Raw genomic sequence first — 26268 nt, 5'->3', positions numbered from 1 at the left:
TCATTTGCAACTGCGACCTGGCCAAGATAAAGCGTAGCAATTCGACACATACAACACAAAGTTACACATGGAATAAACAAAACATACAGTCAATAATACAGTAGAACAAAAGAAAACAAAAAGTCTATATACAGTGAGTGCAAATGAGGTAAGTTAAGGCAATAAATAGGCCATGGTGGCGAAGTAATTACAATATAGCAATTAAACACTGGAATGGTAGATGTGCAGAAGATGAATGTGCAAGTAGAGATACTGGGGTGCAAAGGAGCAAGATAAATAAATAAATACAGTATGGGAATGAGGTAGGTAGATGGGCTGTTTACAGATGGGCTATGTACAGGTGCAGTGATCTGTGAGCTGCTCTGACAGCTGGTGCTTAAAGCTCGTGAGGTAGATATGAGTCTCCAGCTTCAGAGATTTTTGCAGTTCGTTACAGTCATTGGCAGCAGAGAACTGGAAGGAAAGGCGGCCAAAGGAGGAATTGGCTTTGGGGGTGACCAGTGAGATCTACCTGCTGGAGCGCATGCTACGAGTGGGTGCTGCTATGGTGACCAGTGAGCTGAGATAAGGCGGGGCTTTACCTAGCAGAGACTTGTAGATAACCTGTAGCCAGTGGGTTTGGCGACGAGTATGAAGTGAGGGCCAACCAACGAGAGCGTACAGGTCGCAATGGTGGGTAGTGTATGGGGCTTTGGTGACAAAACGGATGGCACTGTGATAGACTGCATCCAGTTTGTTGAGTAGAGTGTTGGAGGCTATTTTATAGAGGACATCACCGAAGTCGAGGATCGGTAGGATGGTCAGTTTTACGAGGGTGTGTTTGGCAGCATGAGTGAAGGATGCTTTGTTGTGAAATAGGAAGCCGATTCTAGATTTAATTTTGGATTGGAGAGGCTTAATGTGAGTCTGGAAGGAGAGTTTACAGTCTAACCAGACACCCATTTAAGCATAAGTAGAATAGAGGAAAGCACAATATTTACATATGTATCATTGGTTCGCAAGTGTTTAAATTGTGCAATAGTAAATAAGAGTCTGGTAGCAGCAGTGTGTGTGTGTGTGTGTGTGTGTGTGTGTGTGTGTGTGTGTGTGTGTGTGTGTGTGTGTGTGTGTGTGTGTGTGTGTGTGTGTGTGTGTGCTAAGGTGCAGAGAGTCAGTGCAGGTGGTCAGTCTAGTTCAAGTGTCCAGCAGTCTGATGGCTTGTAGATAGAAACTGTCTCTGAGCCTGTTGGTATCAGAACTAACGTTCCGATAACATCTGCCTACAGTAAGGAAATGAACAGCTCATGGCTGGGGTGTGTGGGGTCCTTGATGATGTCTTGGATGTCTTGGTTATAGGCTATGCTGGCAGGTGATGAAAGTTATTAAGTTCAAATTCATTTGCAGTGATGGATAGGTGATGAGGGATATTGTTTATACAGAGACTCAGAACAGTTCTGTTTTATTGCATTTCAACAAAGACATCTTATCAAAATGTTGTCTCAGACAGTGCCCTTTATACTACTACTCCTGTGCGGTAGGGGGATTCATAAAGGTTTTATTTTACCACGGAAGAAGATATTAGTCATATGGTGAGTTACGTCATTTATCGCTCATAGTCATCCTCCATCTTTCGCTGTCGCATGCTTCCTCAGATATCTTCGGATCAGGTATGGTACATCGTGTTTACGTAAATATGAGAGGTTTTGTGGTCTACAATTACATGTGTGTTTGATAGTTGACCGGGAACGAAGTATTTTAGGTGAAAATAAGCGTTGACACTTCGTGTGATACCCAACAAGTCCACTAAATGAGCTTGCTAGCCAGTCTGTCTGGTTAACGTTAGCCTAGCTAGCTAATGTTCTCTATATCTGGCTATGTGTTTATATTATGTCGGCGACAGACACCATATATTTTGTGAAATGTGTCACACGTGTATTAAACTAGTTTTCAAATGGCATGTTCTTGTGTTCGCTGCTTACTGTTCACCGTAGTTAGTTACACCCCCCATGTTAAATGTGGTTAGTTAACTAGGGTTCATAACTAAACATAGTAAGTTAGCTATCCTAGTTAGCAGCAGCCGTGTGGGTTGTAATCCCGTTAACCTGAGTGGAGGGGTTATCTGACACTGGTCATCTATGGAACACATTGTTTTACTGATAGTGGATGATTGATAAATTGCCAAACCATATTGACTGCCTCCAATTGAAAACCGATAAGTTGTCATGTTTTACTCTAACTCTCATTTTCCCAGGTAACGTTAGCAACATGAACCAAGAAAAATTAGCGAAACTTCAAGCCCAGGTCCGGATAGGAGGAAAGGTAAGAGAATTCTCCATCTTTAGTGATGGTTACTTTCCTTGAAATGAACAGCAACGTTGTGGAGTCGTAATTTCAACAAAAACGGTGCAGTTCTGAACGGCCAATTGAAGAATGTGATTATGGAGGCAGGAGTGTTCCGATTTCAACCGCTCACACACCCTTATTGATCAGGCCACACCCGCTGAACAGGAGCATATGTACTACTGAGACTATTGACGGACATGTGCACCGTTTTGGGGAAACGTATCGTTCAGTATAAACAGTCACACAACATAGATGACGTTTAATGAACTGAACACACCCCTGATTTAGGGACTATGGGCTTCACCAGGCAAATTCAAGTCTGAACCTCGAAACTCAGTGGAACATGATGCTGGTTTGTACTGAACGACACATTTCCCCAAAATGTTGTGCACAGTCTTCAACAGCCTTTGAGGTATATTTTCTCCAGGTTGACAAGGTGTGGCCATTTTATATGGGTGTGACCATTTTTAATATCGCAAAACTCGTGCAGCACACAATAGAAAATCTCCCTCTGGGCCACCATAATCACGCCTTTCTTCAAATGGTCGTTCAGCAGGCCGTTTCCGTAAAATTAAACTTTGAACATCGTTCTGTTGTACACCCCCAGCTGAGGGTGCAATTCGTTATGAGGTAGAATAGAAAACAAGCAGTACTCCGGACTTCCAGACTCGGATTTGAATACCCCAGGGCTACAACATGAGATGCACACACACATGCCATTGAAGGAAATATAGACACGTGGAGTGTCCAAACACTGTCCTTGTTGAGAACCACTGTGTTGGCTGTCTTAGTTGGTTGCCGTTGTAAGCCCAGAGGGACCTGCAACCTTTTTGTTTTTTTAATTGCTCTTAATTTGGGGGGCTTTCGGCCTGGTTCAAATCACCAGATGGAGGTCTCAGAGGACTGGATACACCCCTGCTGTATTTAACCTCTTAAGTATGTTCTTACATCTCCCTGTATTGTTTTTAGGGCTCGGCACGTAGGAAGAAGAAGGTCGTACACAGAACGGCAACAGCCGATGACAAAAAACTTCAGAGTTCGCTAAAGAAATTAGCTGTCAACAACATTGCTGGTATTGAAGAGGTAAGCAACAGCAACCATTTCGTAGATAATGTATTGTAACACATGCATTGCACGTTTCATATATATTTCCTCCCTCCTTTGAGTCTCCAGTTTATAGATTAATTTGAATGAAACGACTGCACTTCTGAAGACTCTTGCATGGGCTACAGTCTTGTATGTCAGTCACTTTGGGCACCAAACTTGGAGTAGAATCTGAAGTAACCGAAACCCCCACCTGCTCTGTCACTAGGTAAACATGATCAAGGATGACGGCACGGTGATCCACTTCAACAACCCCAAAGTGCAGGCGTCTCTGTCGGCCAACACCTTCGCTATCACCGGCCACGCCGAGACCAAGCAGCTCACAGAGATGCTCCCGGGCATCCTCAGTCAGCTGGGTGCCGACAGCCTCACCAGCCTGCGTAAACTGGCAGAGCAGTTCCCTCGGCAAGGTGGGTTGGCAGATGCAGTAGGCTAGGGTGTATTTACGAGGAACCAAATGGGTAAAAAAAAAGAGGGACCTACCTGAATTTGTCCAATAGAAACTCTTGTTTTTGTTAAACTTTTGCTATAGCTTTCTGCTGTGTGCACTAATGAATACACCCCTGGGGATTATTCTGCAACCTGAGACCCAAAGAACGTCTTGATGTTATTGTGTACAATTTCTTATTTTGTTTCAGTGCTCGACAACAAAGCCCCGAAAGCAGAAGATATTGAAGAAGAAGATGATGACGTCCCAGGTAAGGATGATTCTGTATAAGACTTCAGAGGAAACCTCACATCATTTCAACCTGTAAAAACATCCTTTGTTTTCCTCTGCCTTTCTCTTCAGACCTGGTGGAGAATTTTGATGAAGCATCAAAGAACGAGGCAAACTGATTGATCTTCCCCTCAAGACCCGATACAAGGATTGGAACTGCAATTAAGAAAGGCGACTTCTCCGGTGTTTTAACTTTTAGCTATGAAGACATATCATTTCAAACACTATCCCGTCAACCAGAGTTTTGTGTGTTTTGAAATGGCCACGGATGCAGCCCTTATCAGACTGGCTTGCGCACTTAAACTCCCAACACATTGGTCAACAGTTCAGTACTTTTCACCACATTGTCAGTCTCGATCATGATTGCGGTGGTCTTTAAATAAAGCTAGTCTTCAGAGTTTTTTTTGTTTGTTTTTTTTGTTTATGAAACAAAATAAAGGTGATTAACATTTTGTACATGGTGCTGTGGTCTTTCTAGCTGTTGAAAGGGGGTATTTTGTTTTTGGAAACTACAATTTTCACAATGTCTGCCACCCTGGTTCATTATTGTAGTACCAAGATGCATAGCTTTTTTCTTTTGTCACTATATATTTAAATTCAAGAAGGTGTTGCCTTAAACTCAAGTAATTCATTCAACTCCAGCATCAGGTCTTGCAGCGGATATCGGACTGACTTGGATAATTTCACTGGTCAAAGATAATGGTTATAAGGCCTTTTGTGGTTGTATTTTTAGACAAATGTTTTCTGAGGTTTCATGTACACATGACTTGTATTATGATATAACACTTTAACCACTGGGATAAATATGTTTTAAATGTTTTATCAGGAGTCATTCATTCCTATGTGCAGTAGACACCTTTGGCTAGAAATGAGAGCGAGATTTTGATCAAATTAAACTGGCTTGTGTGGTCTACTGTACATTGTACACTGGTTTAGGAAAAGGACATATGAGGACATCCTTGAGTTCATTCAAGAAGACCTGCAGTGTAGCAGGGGGACAGAAGGAGAGGGGGGGGGGATAGAGGGAAATCCTCCCTCTGATATTGAGCAAGACTGTTTTACTTATTTTCTTTGCCGCTGTTACAAAATGCTGAAGTTCTTCAGTGCCCGGGACGATGAGAATGAAAGCCTCTTGGGTGCATTGACAGACGGTAAGGTTTTTAATTCTATTGTATAGAGATGCAAGATGTATTTCTATCAGGGGAAATTGTAGCTGATCTGCAATCATGCGTCTTGCCGCTCGCGACACGTAGAACGACAGATCCCAGCACAAGTGAGAATATTTGTTCAGCCTATTTGAATTACTGGAAAAATACGACTATTTTTGGAAATGGCGTGATAAAGATAATATTGTGCTTAATTACTCTGCAACAATTAATGAAGCGAGATGGGCAGCAAATGTCGCATTGCCGTGTTCGCTGGTTGAGAGGGGATTTAAACAGTTGCACGTGTGCAGGATATTCTGAGTCACCGTACCGCAAACGCTCAGTCAGCTGAATAGGTTGGGCCCTATTGTTGTTTAGTAATTGTCAGCATAAATGGAAGGGTTGGGGTGCGATAACGGGGTTGAAGCTGCAATGCAGTTTTACCCCCAAAATAATTCACCAACGCCAATAAAGGCTATGTGAAATTGTGCAATAGAGGCAATAACCAACCGAGGAGAGATCACAGCATATCCCCAAATCTGAATTAGGAATCAGATTTTCTTTCTCACCGTAATAACATTTTGGCGCATTTCAGTCGATAGTAAAGTAGAATATTTAAACAATATTGAATTAAATTAATATTGTCTTAATTTGTGTTTTTGTCGTTATCGATTCATGATCATGTCATTAGGCCTGTAACTATTTGTATACACCTTGATTCATAATGTATTATAATAATAATAATCATGCAGGCTTCATAATCTAACATCCAATTTTGCCACTGTTTCCTGAATAGCCACGGGAAGTATGGGTACTGAGTGTGCTGCAGCACCCCCTGAAAAAAAAAAAATATATATATATATATATATATTTTTTTTCTTCATAAAAGTAGTGCACTGGGTTTTTGCTAGTATTAGCAGACTGGTATAGACGCCTGTAGTGCTGGCAATTGGTTTGCGTGTGTGCAGTAGTAGTATAATTAATTAAGCAATAAGGCCAGAGTAGGTGTGGTATATGGCCTATATACCTTGGCTAAGGACTGTTGCAGAGTGCCTGGATACAGCCCTTAGCCGTGGTATATTGGCAATATACCACAAACCCCTGAGGTGCCTTATTTCTATTATAAACTGGTTTCCAACATAATTAGAACAGTAAAAATACATGTTTTGTCATACCCGTGGTATACGGTCTCATATATAATGGCTGTCAGCCAATCAGAATTCAGGGCTCGAACCACCCAGTTTATAATTGAGAACAGTATCTTGTAGGATTCCATAGTTAGAATTGTAAGAGTTGTTGCCTTGTCCCTTCTCTGCAATTGTCATTCTAATGGAATCTAGAAAGAACAAAACCCTGTCCTCAAACATTAACATCAAAACGCTCAAAGTTATGGGCACAGACACAAAACGTCCACATCAAAATATTTTTCTTAATCAAATGATGTAGAAAACAAGCACTTTTTGTGCAGTACTAATGTACCATCCTTACAAACCACTTAATGTAAGTGTACATTACTGTATTGTACATAGGCTGGTCATCTAGGGTTGTACCTGTAGACTTTCTATCACCATGAAGGAAAATAATGCACAATACATTCATTGAGTACACTGAGCCATCAAGTGGTTTGTGATGATGTGATGTGAGGATGTGGCTCAGTTGGTAGTGTGTGGCGCTTGCAATGCTAGGGTTGTGGGTTCGATTCCCACAGGGGACCAGTATGAAAATGTCTACACACACTACTGTAAGTTGCTCTGGATAAGAGCATCTACGAAAAGGAATGAGTAGATAATTTCAGTTTTCACATAGAGTTGCATTTGCTAAGTATTGCAAGAAACTGGAAAAAATATCAAGCAAGTATTTTTATATTCCACAAGTATTATCAGATTAACTGTTTGATACAGATAATTAGCAGACTCAAGTTACAAATGCTGGTAAACACTCAAATACATTGTTTACATTTTTCACAAAAGTAGTGCACTGGGCCTTTACCTGTCCTTTATTAGCAGACCGATATAGACGTCTTCGGTCAGCTGTGTGCAACCCCCCCACACACACACGCACGCACGCACGCACGCGCGCGCACACACACACACACACACACACACACACACACACACACACCACACACACACACACACACACACACACACACACACACACACACACACACACACACACACACACACACACACACACACACACACACACACACACACACACACACACACACACACACACACACACACACACACACACACGCTGGTGGTTCATTCACTATAGCCCTGTTCCTCAGAGAATGAGTCAGCTTTACCTGGCTCTCTGGATCTTCCTCCATCCCAAATGGCACCAGATTTCCTATATCACAGAGCACTATGGGCTCTGGTTATTACATTTTTTTAAATTGAACCTTTATTTAACTCAAAAGTTTAATTAAAAGTAACATTTATTCAAAAGTAGTGCACTTCATAGGGAATAGGGTCCCATTTGGGATGCAGCCAAGCTCTCTCAAGGACAACAGTGCACTTATGTTGGAGTCAGTGGATAATTTAACCCAGAGCCATATATCATTTACGTCATATATCATTTATGTCATATATATAGATATGGTTCAACCTATTAGATGCGACAAGATAAATGGCCAATTACCACCTAGGAACACAGCCTGTCCAATCTGGGGTCATGGTCATTGTGTGTGTGTGTGTGTCTGTCTCTGTGTGTGTGTGCATGCATACAACGAACGCTTTTGTGAGTGCGTGTATGCGCTTGTGGACTAAATGTTTTATGTTCCTTATAGCCCGTTTTTTCTCTCGGCTTGAAGCAGAATGTCTTTGTCAGGTTCATTTGACGTTTCTCTTCCAATGGTTTTGACCCGCATCCACGTCTTTGTATGAACAGATGAATCGGATGCTCCGTCTCTGATGGATGCTAAGCACCACTGGCTCAACAGACCCTGTCTGCTGATGCTCAAGGATGGTGATGTCACAAAGCCAGGACAGCTGGGCTGTGGTCACATCGGATCAGAGTCCCCTGCAAAATCCAAAATCCATTCAAAGGGGGTCCTGAGCCCAGGGGCGACAAAAGAGGGTCCCATTTCCCAACTAGAGACCCCCGCTCAGAGGCTGATGAGACAGCTGGAGGATGGGAACAGCGCTGTGACAACTCTCTCCAACTGGGGAGAGAGGCATTTCGGGAAGGCCTCCACCCCTTTGATGCTCATACCCTCCAAAGCGGCTGTGCCAGAGGTGGAGATGAAGGAGGAGAAGAAGAGGCCTCAGCTGCCCTCCTTCAAGGAGGACTCTGTGGTTGAGGAGAAGGAGCTGGAAGAGAGTGAACGTAAGCTGCAGGACTCACCCAGTGGCTCAGACGGCATAGGTCCTGACATGGAAAACACGTCTGATCGTCCTGTGGAGGAGCTCTATGAAGGCAGCCAGACCCAGGGGCCCAGACTGGGGCTTCAGAACCAGACCAAAGCCAACGGGCTAACTAATGATGAGACTAACGCCAACAGAGCACAGGCAGACAGTGAAGAGGGAGCTGTGGGGGACTGCACGCCTTCCCCTATGTCTCCGTCAGTGGATCCAGACAATGAGCTACAGGCCGGCCCCGCGGGCATTCTGTCCAGGGAGCGAGGCACTATCCTGGGGGAGGTGGCCCCCGTGTGGGTCCCTGACGCCCATACGCTGGTCTGTATGATGTGTGAAGTCAGGTTCACCTTCACAAAGAGAAGGCACCACTGCCGCGCCTGTGGCAAGGTGAGGGTCTTACATCACTTGGTTGTGTTTAAATTAAGAGGGGATTACATGTTTGTCTATGATCTCTTGTCTCTGAGAAAGGAGGCTGACCTCGTTAGTGATTTTGTGTGTGTGTGTGTGTGTGTGTGTGTGTGTGTGTGTGTGTGTGTGTGTGTGTGTGTGTGTGTGTGTGTGTGTGTGTGTGTGTGTGTGTGTGTGTGTGTGTGTGTGTGTGTGTGTGTGTGTGTGTGTGTGTGTGTGTGTGTGTCCTACAGGTATTCTGTTCAGTGTGCTCCGGTCTGAAGTTCCGACTAACACACCTGGATGGGAAGGAGGGGCGTGTCTGTGTCTCCTGTCACTCAACTCTAGTGAAAAGTGAGTATCACCTGACAACACTGTTACCATGACACTACAGGCAAAAACGTTTTTTTTTACACAGTTCATTGGTGCAACATACAGAAACAAGTTCCTGTCAATTGACACTCTCTCTTTTGTTATTTTCTTTAGGAACCCCTCCCAGGGGGAGAAGGAGGGTGTGGTTTGCTGATGAAATCCTATCCAATGAGAAATCAGACTCTGCTCCTTGTACACCAATCAGAGGCCCCACCTTCTCACCGCTATTATTGAGGAGAAGTATAGCTGCTACAATCAGAAGCGCCACTGGCTCACCACAGACCAGCAGGAGGACACCAACAGCACAGGGGCCGCCCCTGCTCAATGTATGTAATACAACATTGTCAGACCAGACTCATTTAATGCAATGGATTTAAAATGTACATAAAATAAATACGGATGTTCTCACATGTAGTGTACTATCAGTCTTTCTGTTGATATCTTTGATATCCATAACGCAAAAGTAATATATAAGCTCTCTCTCTCTTTCCTTCCTCCTCCCTCTCTCCTCTTCCTTGGGGCAGCAGGTAGCAGGTAGCAGGTAGCCGAGAGCCTCGAGGCTAGAGAAGTGGGTCGTTGCTGGTTCTAATCCCATGTCTGACAGGGGGACATCTGGTTGAGAGTGTCCTAGATGCCATCACCTGCAGTTGTGGCCTTGAGCGAGGCACTTAACCCCTAAACTGCTCACTGGTGTGGTACTAGTAGCTGCCCACTGCTCCAGCCACTGTGTGTGTGTGGTACAACAGAAGACCAATGTCTGTCTTGTATGGATTAATAAAGTATTCTTCTCCCCTCTCTGTATAGCCTCTGCAGGAGGTGTGTGGGCCCTGTGGCTGGGGTACAGCAACCCTGGTCAGTAGCCACATCAGTAGCTCTGCCAACCTCATCCCACTGGATGGCCTCCCTCCCATCCTCACCTCTACTGGAGTCAAAGGAGGTACAACCAGGCCACCAACACTGGAGATGCTAACCGCTAGAGCTCACTTTAGCTCACTGTTTTGGTATTTTCATAGGGCAGGGGTATTCAACCCCTACCCTATGAGGACCGGTGCCTGCTGGTTTTCTGTTATACCTGATAATTAATTGCAGACACCTGGTGTCCCAGGTCTAAATCAGTCCCTGATTAGAGGAGAACATTCGAAAAAATGCAGTGGAACTGGAACTGGCTTCGAGGTTGAGGGTCATAGGGTTAGGTAGTCAGCTACAGGATATGCGGAAGGCTAGCTCACTGTACTGGGATTGTCATAGCGTTAGGTAGTTAGCTACTGGAGATGCTAATGGCTGGCTAGTTGACTGTACTGGGATTGTCAAATGGACACTTATTTTGAATAGTTTCTAAGGATGTCTAGGTCACCGTTTCATCTGTCTCACCAGACTACACGGTGGAGGAAAGGCCCTCTGAGAGGGTTCTCATCCAGGACCTGGAGAGCGGCAGGCCCAACTCCCTGGTCTTTGTCCTCAACGCCAACCTACTGGCCATGGTCAAGCTAGTCAACTGTATGTGACATTTTCTCTCAAAATTCAACTTTTTTCAGTTATTGACAGTGTGTGACACCCTGTTTTCATCTTAGCTCACTGTGGAACAATTCAGGTCACATGTGACCTCACATTGAAGGGCTACCTCTCATTGACTTCCCCCAGATGTAAACAGGAAGTGCTGGTGTGTGACGTCGAAGGGCATGCACGCGGTGGGCCAGGTGGAAGTGGTGGTGCTGCTGCAATGTCTGGCCGAAGAAAAGAGCTTCCCCAAAGACATCTTCAGCCACTTTATACAGCTCTACAGGGACGCCCTCACAGGTGAGACTGGCAATGACGTGGTCTGGCAGGTTAGCTACCATTGATCAGCACTGGATTGAGCTCTGAAGCAGGTCTTGAAAGAGTCCCATTTTCCTTCCATTTTACATTTTAGTCAATTGGCAGATGTTCTTATCCAGAGCGATTTACAATTAGTGCATTCATCTTAAGATAGCTAGGTGAGACAACAACACATCACAATAGTATCAAGTCCATTTTCCCTCAACATAGTAGTTATCAACAAAGTCAGTGTTAGTGGGATGGGTGCACCATGAGAGTTATTTAAGATACTCTTCAAAGAGGTAGGGTTTCGAAAGATGGGCAGGGACTCCGCTGTCCTGACTTTAGGGTGCCAGGACAGAGATCAGCTTCGACTGGGCTGAGCGGGAGCTTTCGTGCCGTAGGGGTGTGAGGGACCAAGAGACCAGAGGTGGCGGAACGGAGTGCTCAGGTTGGGATGTAGGGTTTTTAAGCCTTGAGACAATTCCCTGTGTTTATCAAGAAAGGTTCTCCACCGAATGGACATCCAGCCAACTTGACACAACTGTGGGAAGCATTGGAGTCAACATGGGCCAGCATTCCTGTGGAATGCTTTCGACACCTTGTAAAGTCCATACCCGGACGAATTGAGGAAGGTGTTCCTAATGTTTTGTACAGTCATTGATTATCTCTATCTCTCTCACTCACTCACTCACTCACTCACTCACTCACTCACTCACTCACTCACTCACTCACTCACTCACTCACTCACACTCTCTCTCTCTCACTCTCTCTCTCTCATTCTCCCCCTCTCTCTTTCTGCAGGCAAGGTACTGAGCCACCTGGGTCTCTCCCAGTTCTCCAGTAGTTTCCTGGGCTGTGAGGAGCATGCCGGGTTCCTCTGGGTGCGCGCCACCCTCCAGTCCCTGCAGGGTCTCCCTATGCCCAACCAGCCCTTTCTCTTTGGCCTGCTGATCCACCGGGCTGAGGTGCCCTGGGCCAAGGCTTTCCCCCTGCGCCTCATGCTCAGATTGGGGGCTGAGTACAGATGTGAGTCAGCGCTCTGGAGGCAGGAGAGAGATGTGTGGCTGGAGAGAGAGAGAGCGAGAAAGGGAGAACCCACAGACCCCACAGAGCCCCAGGACAGCAACACAATTAGACCCAACCAAATCATGAGAAAACAAAAATATCATTACTTGACACATTGGAAAGAATTTTTAAAAAACGGCGTAAACTAGAATGCTATTTGGCCCTAAACAGAGAGTACACAGTGGCAGAATACCTGTCCACGGTGACTGACCCACAATTAAGGAAATATTTGACTATGTACAGACTCAGTGAGCATAGCCGCCAAAGGCAGACCTGGCTCTCAAGAGAAGACAGGCTATGTGCACACTGCCCACAAAATGGGGTGGAAACTGAGCTGCACTTCCTAACCTCTTCCCAAATGTATGACCATATTAGAGACACATATTTCCCTCAGATTACACAGACCCACAAAGAATTCAAAAACAAATCCAATTTTGATAAACTCCCATATCTACTGGGTGAAATACCACAGTGTGCCATCACAGCAGCAAGATCTGTGACCTGTTGCCACAAGAAAAGGTCAACCAGGGAATAACAAACACCATTGTAAATACCACCCATATTTATGTTTATTTATTTTCCCTTTTGTACTTTAACTATTTTCACATCAGTGGGTGAAAGAGAGAGACAGAGAGAGAGAGAGAGAGTGCGTGAGAGATAGAGAGTGCATGAGAGAGTGCGTGAGAGAGAGAGTGTGTGAGTGCGTGAGAGAGTGCGTGAGAGAGAGAGTGAGAGAGAGAGAGAGAGAGAGAGAGTGAGAGAGAGAGTGAGAGAGAATGTCTGTGTGAATAAGTGCGTGAGAAAGTGTGTGAGAGAGAGTGAGAGAGAGAGAATGTGTGTGTGAGTAAGTGCGTGAGAAATGTATCAGAGACACAGTGTGCAGCTTTTGACGGCCACGTCCAGCATCATCTCATTAAGGTGTTCCTCTCCCTTTCCAGTTTACCCCTGTCCTCTGTACAGCGTGCGCTTCAGGAAGGCTCTGTTTGGGGAAACCGGCCACACCATCATGAGACTACTAGTAGTAAGTAGCTTGCCTCTCATTACACTAACAACAATCAACACCAAGGTTGTGTTCATTAGGGCACACCGTACCAAAATGTTTTACAACGGAAAATGAATGGAGCGTTTCTTACTGGACGAGTTCAGAAAATCCCTCTCTGTTTAGGTCTGTTTTCTTCCATTTGGGGTCTAATGAATCACACATTTTTCCCTCATTGCTTACCAGGACTTCAGGAATTACCGGTACACTCTGCCAGTGGTGCCTGGACTCACTGTAGATCTGGAAGCTCAGAGGACCTGCATTAAAATCCCTACCAACGGCTATGATGAGGTACAGGCAAACCATGAAGCAGCACTTGGTTACGATTTATAATAACTGTAATGAATACGGCATTATAAATGCATATAAATTATAAAGCACTCCCTTATAAACAACTCTTTCATCAATAGATCAAGGGTTGATATCAATCATGTCTCTCTTTCCACCCTTCCATCTCTCTCTCCCTATCTTTCTCCTCTCAATTCAATTCAAGGGGCTTTATTGGCACGGGAAACATATGTTTACGTTGTCAAAGCAAGTGAAACAGATAATAGATCATCTCTCTCTTTCTCAGCTGATGAAGGCTTTGAATAAATCCAATCAGCATGTGCTGGCCATGGCGGCATGCTTCAACGTGGCTGCAGACTCCCACCTCATCTGTGTTCAGGGGGACGATGGCGAATACCAGACCCAGGCCATCAGCATCCACAATCAGCCTCGCAAAGGTGGGAGCGCCCCTAGAATCAACAGAGGGCGATGTGGACTAGGGGAGACCGTAATCTCCCATGGGCATGTAATATTTCAAATTGTATATAACTGCCTTAATGTTGCTGGACATTAGCAGCAGCTAATGGGGATCCTGAACAAATTACGGAAGATTTTACTTCTGGGTTGCAGAGATTATTAGGGAGACTGAGACAGAGTCCACTGCCTGTCCTGTAATCAAAGAGAACCACCAGTAGAGAAGGAATGTTACACAGGGGCAAGCAGCACATCACCTACAATCAGGGAGAGGGAGGGAGAGATTATGGTACAGAGATGTAATATTGACTGCCACATAACACCCATGATGTATCTGGCCTTTGACAGCCTAGGGGAAATCGTATGTATGATTTGCAATGTTTTTAAACTCGCTCACTGCAAGAATTGTGCCTTAGCTTCCACTTTTTTCACCACTGGAGGGCAATGTGGTGTCATGTGAGAGGGTGAACCATCCTGAGAAAGATACAGTTCTGTCATTATTTTGGGTTAGTCCAACTGTAGTATTGAAGGTGTTTATATACTAAACTCAGCAAAAAAAAGAAACGTCCCTTTTTCAGGACCCTGTCTTTCAAAGATAATTAGTAAAAATCCAAATAACTTCACAGATCTTCATTGTAAAGGGTTTAAACACTGTTTCCCATGCTTGTTTAATGAAACATAAACAATTAATGAACATGCACCTGTGGAACGGTCGTTAAGACACTAACAGTTTACAGACGGTAGGCAATTAAGGTCACAGTTATGAAAACTTAGGACACTAAACAGGCCTTTCTACTAACTCTGAAAACACCAAAAGAAAGATGCCCAGGGTCCCTGCTCATCTGCATGAACGTGCCTTAGGCATGCTGCAAGGAGGCATGAGGACTGCAGATGTGGCCAGGGCAATAAATTGCAATGTCCGTACTGTGAGACGCCTAAGACAGCACTACAGGGAGACAGGACGGACAGCTGATCCTCCTCGCAGTGGCAGACCACGTGTAACAACACCTGCACAGGATTGGTACATCCGAACATGATGGCAAAAACAACTGACCGAGTTGCACCAGGAACGCACAATCCCTCCATCAGTGCTCAGACTGTCCGCAAAAGGCTGAGAGAGGCTGGACTGAGGGCTTGTAGGCCTGTTGTAAGCCAGGTCCTCACCAGACATCACCGGCAACAACGTCGCCTATGGGCACAAGCCCACCGTCGCTGGATCAGACAGGACTGGCAAAAAGTGCTCTTCACTAACGAGTCACGGTTTTGTCACACCAGGGTTGAGGGCCGGATTCACGTTTATCGTCGAAGGAATGAGTGTTACACCGAGGCCTGTACTCTGGAGCGGGATCGATTTGGAGGTGGAGGGTCCGTCATGGTCTAGGGCGGTGTGTCACAGCATCATCGGACTGAGCTTGTTGTCATTGCAGGCAATCTCAACGCTGTGCGTTACAGGGAAGACATCCTCCTCCCTCATGTGGTAACCTTCCTGCAGGCTCATCCTGACATGACCCTCCAGCATGACAATGCCACCAGCCATACTGCTCGTTCTGTGCGTGATTTCCTGCAAGACAGGAATGTCAGTGTTCTGTCATGGCCAGCAAAGAGCCCGGATCTCAATCCCATTGATCACGTCTGGGACCTGTTGGATCGGAGGGTGAGGGCTAGGGCCATTCCCCAAAATAAGTCTGGGATCTTGCAGGTGCCTTGGTGGAAGAGTGGGGTAACATCTCACAGCAAGAACAGGCAAATCTGGTTGCAGTCCATGAGGAGGAGATGCACTGCAGTACTTAATGCAGCTGGTGGCCACACCAGATACTGACTGTTACTTTTGATTTTGACCCCCCTTTGTTCAGGGACACATTAATCAATTTCTGTTAGTCACTTGTCTGTGGAACTTGTTCAGTTTATGTCTCAGTTGTTGAATCTTATGTTCATACAAATACTTACACATGTTGAGTTTGTTGAAAATAAACACAGCTGACAGTGAAAGGACTTTTCTTTTTTTGCTGAGTTTACAAGTCAAGTGGTGATATGTGGTGTTGTTGTGTTTCAGTTACTGGTTCCTGCTTCTTTTTGTTCAGTGGAGCCCTTAAAGCAGCATCAGGATATCTGGCCAAATCCAGCATCGTTGAAGGTACTGTCATCCTTGTGTATCTTTATTTAGATCTGGAACATTACCTTAATAATCAGATTCAACTATTCACATACAGAAATAGTCTTATTATGACAACATTACTACTAACTTTCATCCTAAATATGATTTCCTTATTTAGAGTCTCTCTGTGTGTGTGTATGTGTCCATGTGCACTCAAGGTGTGTGTGGCTGCATGTATGTGCAGGTGAGTGTGTGTGTTCTTGTTGCTGTCTGTGTGTGTTTTTGCTGTATTGCTGTCCCTCTCTCCAGATGGGCTGATGGTGCAGATCACCGTGGAGACCATGGTGGAGCTTCGCCAGTCGCTACGGGAGATGAAAGACTACAACATCTCCTGTGGGCGGATCGACCAATCAGACAGCCAGGAGCATGTCCAGGTCCAATGGCAAGAGAAAGAATGCACTGTAAACAAGGGGTAATGGTTTGGTCATTACATCTGCCCTGATCAGTGTTCCATGGCTAGTTCTGTAGCCTATCATTATCCTACCTTTAACCTCTCACTAACCCATTGTCGTTTCATCCGGTCTCCAAGTCTGTCTCAGACCTGTGAACCCCGTTCCCCATTAACCATTCTCTATCGACGTAGGCTACTCTTTATCATTTCCTTCTACTTTGTATTACCCTCTGTGTGTGTGTGTGTGTGTGTGTGTGTGTGTTTTGCAGGGTTATTAGCCCCATTGATGGCAAGTCCATGGAGTCCATCAGCAGTATCAAGATGTTCCAGAAGTCTGAGTACAAGGCCAATGGAAAGGTCATCCGCTGGACAGAGGTTAACCCCAGCCTTTGGACCAAACAATATCTAGGGCACATCTAACCACTAATCAAATCAAATCAATTTATATAGCCCTTCTTACATCAGCTGATATCACAAAGTGCTGTACAGAAACCCAGCCTAGAACCCCAAACAGCAAGCAATGCAGGTGTAGAAGCACGGTGGCTAGGAAAAACTCCCTAGAAAGGCCCTCACTAGTCTTGACTCCTACTCAAAGCCTCTTTATTACTGTATTCTTAAAGTGCATTGTTGTCTTATGTGTCCTTCAGGTGTTCTCCCTACAGAAGGGGGGTCATCCTAAGAGCCAGGGTGACCACCATACAGAACACAGCAGGCTCACAGAGAGACTGGCCCGGGCATTCTGCCTGGCACTGGGCCCACACCTCAAGTTGTTGAAGGAGGATGGTATGGCCAAACTGGGGCTGCGCGTCACACTGGACTCCCACCAGGTGAGGGCGCCATTGGCTAGGATGAAGATACTGCATGTAGGTCATTGGCCAATTTAGACCTTTGAGGAAATGTAATCTTTGAAATTGTATAGCACTTTATTCCCACCTGACTTTAATAGTTGTAATACTTCTTGAATGACTAATATGTGAGTGGTTGACCACCTATTAATATAAAGTTATTCTTTATGTAAATAGTGATCGGATATAGGCCTGCATAATATTACCAAAGCTAGCAGTTGAACCCATAGATGTGTGGTGGTTAACATCGCTTTTCCATGTTCCAGGTGGGGTTTGTGGCCGGCAGTAACGGCCTGCCCCTCCCAGCCCCGTACCTCAACGCCCTGGAAACCGTGCTGATTCCCATCATCCACAGCAGGGGGCGCAAGAGGAGCGAAGAACCCTTAGTCATGGAGCTCATTTTCTATATCCTGGAGAACATTTCCTAGGGGAAAGGGGGTCAAAGTGCACACATTCATCCCCACATCATCCGCTCTCCATTTGTGCTGGTGTGAGTTCGATAGCTTCAAAACAGCATTGGTTGGAGGAGTAAGCTCTTTTATGGGACATAGAAACTCACCTCCAGGATGTACTTCTCAGCCAGCCTGTAAGAAAGGGTGGCTGCATGGTAAGTGGTCTGACTCACCAAAGCTCACCCTGCCTTGGCCTCAGCAGCAGTAAATATTTAATGGCTTGAGAACAGTACATTTCTGTATATTTTCAATAAATATCCATATTTTGAGAATGCCTTTAAACTGGGGGCTGTATTCAGTTCCAATGGGAAAATGAGAATGACTTGAAATGTTATGTATCAGTAGACCTGTAGCTAGCTGTTTGATGCAAACTGAATTAATTCATGTTTAATAACGTTTTCAAATTCGGATGCATTTTAATTCCTCTCGATTAAACCCGAAATGCATTACAGTCAACCTAGGATGAATAAACATATTAACACAAAGGACATCATACAAGGATTTGTCAAACATTGTTTGAAATGCTTGTGGAAATCAAGGTATCAAGTTCCATTTTCCGTCAGGATCAGTATCCGAGCAGATGTAAGGAGACATTAACGTCCACCTTTATTTACAGTGTCAAGGTCTCACAGAAATGCTTTGAAAGAAGCACCATAATGTTGCTCTGTCATGACAAGCAGGTAATTTACCAACTCATTGAGGTTGTTGGACTTACAGCCTTGTGAAGTAAGAATGGCATTAGCCTTGACACGTCATAGATACTGTAGACATTTCCAGACAGTCATTACCATTAGAGGTTGTGTCATTGGCATTGTTAGGTAATTTACAGTACGCTTGTCAACAGCTCAAAGTCAAACTCATATACCGGTATTATGTGTTTGCCCTAGTCCAACCCTGAACCAGGCCCCTCCCCCACACAAAGAGCTGTGGGTTGGGTGAACAATGATGAGTGAGAAAGTTACAGAGGGTCAAAGATAATGCCAAGACATCGAATCTCCCGTTTTTGGAAATGTTGAGCGATTAGCATGTCTTGGGGGTATGATCTTTGACCCTCTGTACCTTTCTCACTCATCATTATTATTCACAATTAATTCAGGATTATCGATAATCATGGTAGTATTATCCATAATCAAGTGTTTAGAAACATATTCTATTCTCATTTACAATAAAAATGACACAATACATTATTTACCATTCCTTTCTATTGGGCACAAAATAATCTGAAACACAATCAAAAACTGCAAATCCATCCAACAAGTTTGTAGAGTCACAAGCTTGAAGTGGTCATTGTGTGCTAGGAATATGGGACCAAATACTAAACTTTTGACTACTTTATTTACAATAATCTTCAGAGGTGTCAATTTTTAACCTTACCTTTTTTTTGAAAAAAAAAGTATTACTTGTTAAACAAAATCTCTTTCTCTTAGTATAAAATAATATCCCATTTTTCTTGTATACAATATAGCTCAGTATTTTTATTATGTATTTTATATAGTCATTATTGCTCATCTTTATCATAGGTGGCAACATCAGTAAAGAGATAACATCAGGTCATAACATGTCTCTTCATAAATTGTGTTCCATAGTAAGTTTCCAGTTAAAAAAAAAAAAAAAACGAAATGTGGGACCCCAACCGCAGAAGTCATTGACCTCGTCATTTTCCCAGCTTTTTATGCTGAATAAAACTAAAAAACGATCAGAAAAGAAACATAACCAAAACATTCTTTGGAATCCACAGTAGTTCGTACGGGATCTCGTATTCACGTGTCTCAGATGTTCTTTTCCGAAGACCCTAGGACTTCTTCATCTTGCCCGCATAGGCACTGCCATTTTCGTTGTGACTGGAACCGTTGCTAGTGCCATTACTGTTACCTTTCTTGTGGTGCTTGCCATTGGCGACCATGGTGGTCCCATTGGCCTTGCCGTTGAGGCCAGGCTTGGAGTCCTGCTTGGGCAACCGCTTTCCCTTCACGTATGCCTGGTACCAGAAGTTGGAGAAGAGCACAAAGAAGAAGGTGCCATACATCCAGATGAGGTGGATGAACAGGGGTACCTGGTAGTCACAGCTGTCCATGAAGTAATACTGGGTGACGTGGAGGGACACCATCACAAACTGAACCTGTTGGTGGAATGAAGAGGAACAATACGCATATGGAGAAGAATGTTCTGGAGTGGCACAGCTCTCGCACTGATCAATAATGGTATTTCAGACTAGTTTATTTACTACTTTAGTATATTGCATCTACAAAAGTTAAAAAATAAAATAAAAAAAACTAGAACAGATCACCTTTTAGAGAAACAACTAAAAATTGCTGTATAACGAAGACCTGGCAAAAGCTTACTACTCATAGTACAAATGTATACTGGAAATGACAATGTCATACACATCCATTCAAACTAACAAAACATACCAGTTGGATGGCGGTCATGTACTTCTTCCACCAGAGGAACTTTTGGAAGCGTGGTCCAGCCGCAGACAGGCCGTAGTAAGAGTACATGATGACGTGGACGATGCAATTCACCATGGCATGGAAAGAGCCTATTCCCCCTGGGGTAAAACACACAGAACACTTCAAACCAACCCTGCCCATATTCCACTGGATCCACCAACAACATATCTTTGTCTACTGCAAATGGAATCATCTTCCCACCATTTTACAATACCAAATATTGTGGACTCACCGGGAGCTAGGCTGACACCCCACCACCAGGTCCAGGGCATGAAAGAGTGGTGGAAGACATGCAGGAAGGTGATCTGGCCATGTTTCTTCCTCAGAACGAAAAACACCTGACCCAACGAGAGAAACATGTCAAATACAACCATGATGACCATAACATGAACAGGGGGGAAAGACTGAGGAGATGCAAATCTGTAGGAAATAATCTGAAGTGTTACCGTGTCCAAGAGCTCAATGAATTTGGAGAACAAGAATAACCAGGCCACTCGAACCATCTAGTGAGGGAACAACATACCATTCAAACGTGAGAATTTGGACAAAACAGCCTATTAGTAGTAATCTAAAGATAGTATTGTCACAGTGGATCAGTAGGAATATCCTAAGAATTTGTATCTTTTCTTGCATACTTTCTTTCAAAGATGATGCATCTCATGACCATCATGGGGGAGGGGGGGGGGGGACCATGCACAAAGACTCAAGACTTACTCTAAGGCCTTGGGGGCTATCCGAGTAATCAACTGCATCACATCTCCATGTGTATGTCGTGGCCCAGCCTGACATCAAGAACTAAAAAGACAAGAGAACAAATTGAACAAACAGATACTGTAGCTACCGGTAGTCAAACTATATTGGAAAGAAGCCATACTGTTATTAACATAAGCAAGTGTATATTGACTATATGGGTCATCTTCTACATGCAAATCTCAAATCTTATTTACCTCCGTCAATCTAGGCAATGGTTCATTTAGCTAGTGTTCCAATTATCCAACACACTCTGGCCAAGTATGGCAATAACCCATTCAGACAGAGCTGCCACATACCAAACACCAAATACACTGCTAGGGAAAAGACTGGCTCCAAGTCCTGTAGAGATGGCTCTCAAAAGAACCAATCAAGAACCCCGATCTTTGAGAGACAAGAGCTTTGCGTCATAGTGTTTCACCTCATAGACAATAAAGGCATTCAATGCCACCATGGAGAAGTTGTAAGTGATCATGGCCTCCTTGAGTTGGAAGGGCTTGCGGTTGGCCATGAAGCGAGGCCCAGCAACCAGCACGAAGAAGATGTAGGTCAGCAAGATGGCCGACATGTTCACCGGACTCCCCATGAGTGGGTAACTCCACAGTCGCGGATCTGAGAAACAAAACATGAGCTGTAAAATAAACTACAAAACAGGTTTATGACCCCCCCCCCCCCCCCCCCCAATAATACTTGCTTACAGCTTTCAAGGTACACAAAGCAGAGATATAGTTAAGTAATTAACTAGGCAGAAAAATACCTCACCTGTTCCCTTCAAGAGGTACTCATAAACCCCCATGGCTCTATCACCAATGTCCTGAAGCATTTTGACTAGCTTCCCACTCTGGTATCACCACCCAATCACCTGTGGAAAAGCAAATGAATTAGTCATGATGTCATTTTAATGTATTTTGCACCCGCTTTTGCTTTTTTTTTTACCTGCCGTGATTCTAAATGTGTTGTTTTTATTGTATATGTTTGTTTTTTACTCAGAGCTTTGAGATAACTCTAATGAAAAGCGCTATAAAAAATGACATGCATTATATATAAAAATATAATACGCTACTCCAAATCCCTTACATACTGACTAATGTGATATGCTATTACAATATCTTTAGGTACTGACTTTACAATATCTTTTACCCAAACATCATTCATGGTATTAAACTGCCTGCATCATATTTAATAATCTAGTCACAGTTGTATTTGGCAAAACCATCAACCCTTACTCGCAAAAACACGACACAGAACATCACTTTACAGCTGGTATTTTATTTGGTTTCATGACATGAAAAAGGAGACAGGAAATGTGAGTGTGCTACAGTTGATGATCCTTGTTCAGCAACAGTGTGTTCTGGTTCTGAACAAATATCACTGACCCAGCATACCACACTCTGCCCCCACATCCCAGCATGCCTTGCCCCTGTCCCGGCAGACATGGCCTGACAGCAGAGGGGAGGGGCTACAGACGAGTGTCTCCATCCCACAGCATTCGCCTCAGTTTGGGACTGCCAAGTATGGGAACCAGGCCAAAACACAGAACCACAGCAAAACACAAACTCTCTCTCTCCCCCCAAATGACCCCAGCCGTAAGAGAGAGGAGGCAAAGGCAATCATCTTTGAAGTTTGAATTTGTTCTAGACCAGTCTCATGAGATCCAGGTGCCGACAGAACTACCATGACTGAAGAGGGAGATCAAACAGGCGTATTTACCAACATGTTACATCGGGAACAAACAGCATAACACAGGTGGGACGGTTTTACCTCAAGGTTTATAAAAGAACAATTGGACTGAAGACAGGTGTTCCACAGACTGGAACATTTACCTTAGGGTTATAAGGACAATTGGACTGAACTCAGCGACCTGCAACTTATATCAACAACTGAACTACAAGTATCAATACTGGTATTCAAACTTCTAATCTCGACACATTGGCTGGCTACAATGTGTATAAAGCAACAAAATATGTACACGGGCTGAGCGCAGTCTTGACAAAACCTATCCATATCAAATCTCAACTCCATATAGGGCATGTCGTCAATGTTATTGGTCAATAGCTGGGATGTGTGGGTGCGGTAGCATTCTTGCCACACTATGGAGAAAGAGGGATCCATTGTTCAGAGAACCTACACTGAGCTCTCCCTGCCCTAGGAGTAAAGTCTACCCTAAGCTAACACCATCAAAGGTAATGATCCAGCCTACTGGAATGTACGGGGGGGGGGGGGGGGGGCGCAACAGCAAATAGTATCTAACAGAGTTAAAACATCTACCTGTCCTTAGAGCTTAACACACAGTACACAATCAACATGGAATGACTCAATCAGTAACGTCTGAGCATACAGGGAACAGTATAGGAGACATTGTCAAGTGTACACATCGTTGAAACCGGAGGGACCCTACATGATTACAACAATAGTTCAAGTGGGAAGTGTTCCCTCTCAGCTCCCATCCACTGGTATGCTCACGGAAAGCCCTTTCAATTAACCAAACACTAGGCTGGAGGTCTTTCATACAGCAACAATGTCAAGCAACACCTGTTTCCAAATGGAATATTCAAGATAACTGCTTTGTGTACATGTCAACATTTAGTCCGTTTGAAACTTTGCCCAACATGATTTCGCTCATGTGGTGTGAACGACAACCTATGACTTACATACACGTCAGTGTTGAATGTATGACAAAGGAAAGCTTTTCACCACTCAGTAAAGGGAGCTCTCACACAGATAGTATCCGATATTCTGAAGTATGTTGAATAGCAGGCCATTCCATTTATCTACTTCAGCATCTGTACTCAATGAGCCGAATGCAGTCTTTTGTTATTTTTATGTAACAGTGATTACGAACTTGAAGTCAGCAGCCGGACATTTTCAGACCAACAGGGCTTTCTATAAAATGTATGGCCTTTAAAATCATATAACCTGCACACATAACTGTATGTAAAGTTAACTGGCATTATCAGTACTTCTCTTGAACTCCGGTAAAGGTCCGGAGTAGTTTACCAGTAACTAGCCACAACTCACATAAAAAAAATACTGTAGTATACTATGGTATAAATACTATGGTATTAATTGTAGTGTTTTTGCAGACTTTACTGTAGTATTCACTAGTGTTTACTGTAGCATTTACAGTTAACTAGTCTAAATACTGTAGGAAAATAAAAATGATATATACTATAGTAATTCATGTAGTATACTTTCGTATTTACTGTAATGTCTTGGTTTTGCAGACTATAGTGTTTTTGTTCTATTATCTTTGACATAGAAGTAGAGGCTTTCTCCTTGAGGAAACCTACTAGGGAAATACTAAAGAGAGCTATAATTTTCCATAACCTGTAGGTAGCTACAGGGACTGGGGTCTGAACGGATAATTCAGCGCTTCTGCTCTTTTCGGAACACAATATACGGTATGTAGGTTTCTCACTTATGGATGGCACAAATTGTGATATGGGGAGGGGAATGGGCAGGGTCTATGCAAATTAAAAACTGTAGTATTCACTACAGTTAAAAAAGTGTGGTGTTTTTGCTGACACTACTGTAGCATTTACCAGTGTTTTTTTTGTGTGGATAAAACTGTAGTTTTTACTATAGTATTCTACAACATTCTATAGTAAGTACTACACATGATCGAGGGATACTACATCGTGTAGTATAGTATTCTACAGTTTACTATAGAATTCTATAGTAAGTACTGTAGTATTCTATAGTAAACGGTAGTATTGTTTCATCTGGGAAGGTATAGCAAATGCACATGTTCGAAGAGGCAAAGGAATGTCCTGTTTGCGAGATCTAATCTAGCAGCTAAGATCACCTGCACATTTTATTCACCTGGAACCTTCAAGGACACCGATAACAACCACACGGCAAGGGGGATATCAGGCTAAACCGCTATTATCTTGACTACATGTGTGATTATGAGAACATTCCTGAGAAATCGGAACATGTAGGCCTTTGAACTTAAATGCACATGACATAACACATTATGGATGCAATAGGTGAAAACCTCAAGGAAAAGCCTGCAACTAAGGCAGAGGTTGGCATTTACTAAACCACAATTCATGCGTTTCAAGCAGAAAAGCCGAGCATCACGGGCGCCTACAAGTGATATAGGGCAAAGTTCATTGTATGCAGATTTACAGCGCACCGGCAGGGAGTTTCCTGGTTGTCGAGTGAGTGCTCACCTGTCGGTATGATTCTCATTTCCATGCTAATTTAGACCAGAGACCAAGCATTTCAGAAAGCTCTTACACAAATAGCTGTTGTTCCTTTGGAACCTGAAAACAAGGCGAGTCAGCAGGCGTGCCTCATATCTGTGGTGACAACACACATCTCAGTGCCTCTAACTCGGGCAGATTCAGACATCAATCGTCTGTCTTGATCAGAGGAGTAACACTTGCACATTAAGAGATCATGTGAACATTATGACAAATGTTAGATATCTATTGATAGTGTGAGTGTAGCATCGGAGAAGGTTGCTGTGTACCCATGCGAGGAAGAAGAGCAAATTTACATTTGAATTTATTTTTTGAGTCCTTTTGAGAGGCCACTTGGCTCTTTCCACTTGGAAACAAAAATAGAAAAATGTTTTGGCATCTTGCCTAAATTTCTGACTCAAAGACCAAACCTTTAACTAGGCAAGTCAGTTAAGAACAAATTCTTATTTACAATGACGGCCTACCGGGGAACAGTGGGTTAACTGCCTTGTTCAGGGGCAGAACGACAGATTTTTACCTTGTCAGCTCAGGGATTTGATCTAGCAACCTTTGGGTTACTGGCCCAACGCTCTAACCACTAGGCTACCTGTCTCTAACCACTAGGCTACCTGCCGCCACTACTTTAAGCCTTGCTGCCGTGCCCCTCTACTTTGACAAAAATATATTCAACATAACCCCCAAGACAACATTACCTAAAACACCATATCTACTCAAAAGCAAGTGTGTATAACCCTGATCAGACATGTGATTTGTTAAAAATCTCACTGAAGAACTGGATTTTACTAATGGAATTCACCACCAGAGATCTGAGTATTGCACACAGAGGGGCAGTTTGTATTGACAACCTTTCTAGTCAAAAACACGCCTCCGTGTGAGTATGAGAATGTATAGTGTCAGGGTCTCGTCTTGTGGCTAAGATGGACCTTACCAGACACAGGAGAACACAACACTGATTCTTTCAA

At 43.8% G+C, this 26268-nt stretch overlaps 3 protein-coding genes across 6 annotated transcripts in view; 2 read left to right on the top strand and 1 right to left on the bottom strand.

The window, feature by feature from the left end:
* The first annotated feature begins 1549 nt into the window (after positions 1 to 1549).
* On the top strand, positions 1550 to 4596 carry btf3l4 (basic transcription factor 3 like 4). Its single transcript, XM_014149533.3, has 6 exons — positions 1550 to 1646; positions 2231 to 2298; positions 3292 to 3405; positions 3635 to 3836; positions 4065 to 4124; positions 4217 to 4596. Exons 2-6 carry the CDS (start codon positions 2245 to 2247, stop codon positions 4261 to 4263), a joined length of 477 nt encoding a protein of 158 aa, XP_014005008.1. The 5' UTR covers positions 1550 to 1646; positions 2231 to 2244; the 3' UTR covers positions 4264 to 4596.
* Positions 4597 to 4732: 136 nt separating this feature from the next.
* Positions 4733 to 18386, top strand: zfyve9b (zinc finger, FYVE domain containing 9b). The gene is made up of 16 exons (XM_014149534.3): positions 4733 to 5295; positions 8185 to 9041; positions 9296 to 9395; positions 9528 to 9739; positions 10218 to 10350; positions 10788 to 10910; positions 11055 to 11210; positions 12012 to 12236; positions 13214 to 13296; positions 13501 to 13605; positions 13889 to 14039; positions 16109 to 16189; positions 16460 to 16622; positions 16871 to 16976; positions 17249 to 17428; positions 17713 to 18386. Exons 1-16 carry the CDS (start codon positions 5232 to 5234, stop codon positions 17872 to 17874), a joined length of 2901 nt encoding a protein of 966 aa, XP_014005009.1. The 5' UTR covers positions 4733 to 5231; the 3' UTR covers positions 17875 to 18386.
* Positions 18295 to 26268, bottom strand: part of elovl1b (ELOVL fatty acid elongase 1b) — a 33215-nt gene continuing 25241 nt past the window's right edge. For 2 of the 4 annotated variants that reach the window (XM_045696646.2, XM_045696645.2), the window contains exons 2-7: positions 21861 to 21960; positions 21520 to 21710; positions 21063 to 21143; positions 20581 to 20851; positions 20310 to 20446; positions 18295 to 20017 (exon numbers count right to left, since the gene is read on the bottom strand). In XM_045696646.2, coding sequence (XP_045552602.1) covers positions 19691 to 20017; positions 20310 to 20446; positions 20581 to 20851; positions 21063 to 21143; positions 21520 to 21710; positions 21861 to 21921 — 1068 coding nt within the window. In that variant the 5' untranslated portion in view covers positions 21922 to 21960 and the 3' untranslated portion in view covers positions 18295 to 19690. 4 annotated transcript variants of the gene reach the window in all.

The sequence above is a fragment of the Salmo salar genome, chromosome 16 (genome assembly GCF_965601325.2).
Source record: "Salmo salar chromosome 16, fSalSal1, whole genome shotgun sequence".
NCBI lineage: Eukaryota > Metazoa > Chordata > Actinopteri > Salmoniformes > Salmonidae > Salmo > Salmo salar.
Note: the sequence above shows the minus strand (reverse complement) of the source record. Positions and strands in the feature narration are given on the sequence as shown.

Excerpts from the sequence above, each read along its gene's own strand:
- zfyve9b (XM_014149534.3), top strand. The coding sequence starts at position 5,232 with ATGCTGAAGTTCTTCAGTGCCCGGGACGATGAGAATGAAAGCCTCTTG. Across the intron at positions 9,042-9,295 it reads ACTGCCGCGCCTGTGGCAAG|GTATTCTGTTCAGTGTGCTC; the intron begins GTGAGGGTCTTA and ends TGTGTCCTACAG. Across the intron at positions 9,396-9,527 it reads TCACTCAACTCTAGTGAAAA|GAACCCCTCCCAGGGGGAGA; the intron begins GTGAGTATCACC and ends TATTTTCTTTAG.
- btf3l4 (XM_014149533.3), top strand. The coding sequence starts at position 2,245 with ATGAACCAAGAAAAATTAGCGAAACTTCAAGCCCAGGTCCGGATAGGA. Across the intron at positions 2,299-3,291 it reads AGGTCCGGATAGGAGGAAAG|GGCTCGGCACGTAGGAAGAA; the intron begins GTAAGAGAATTC and ends TATTGTTTTTAG. Across the intron at positions 3,406-3,634 it reads ACATTGCTGGTATTGAAGAG|GTAAACATGATCAAGGATGA; the intron begins GTAAGCAACAGC and ends CTCTGTCACTAG.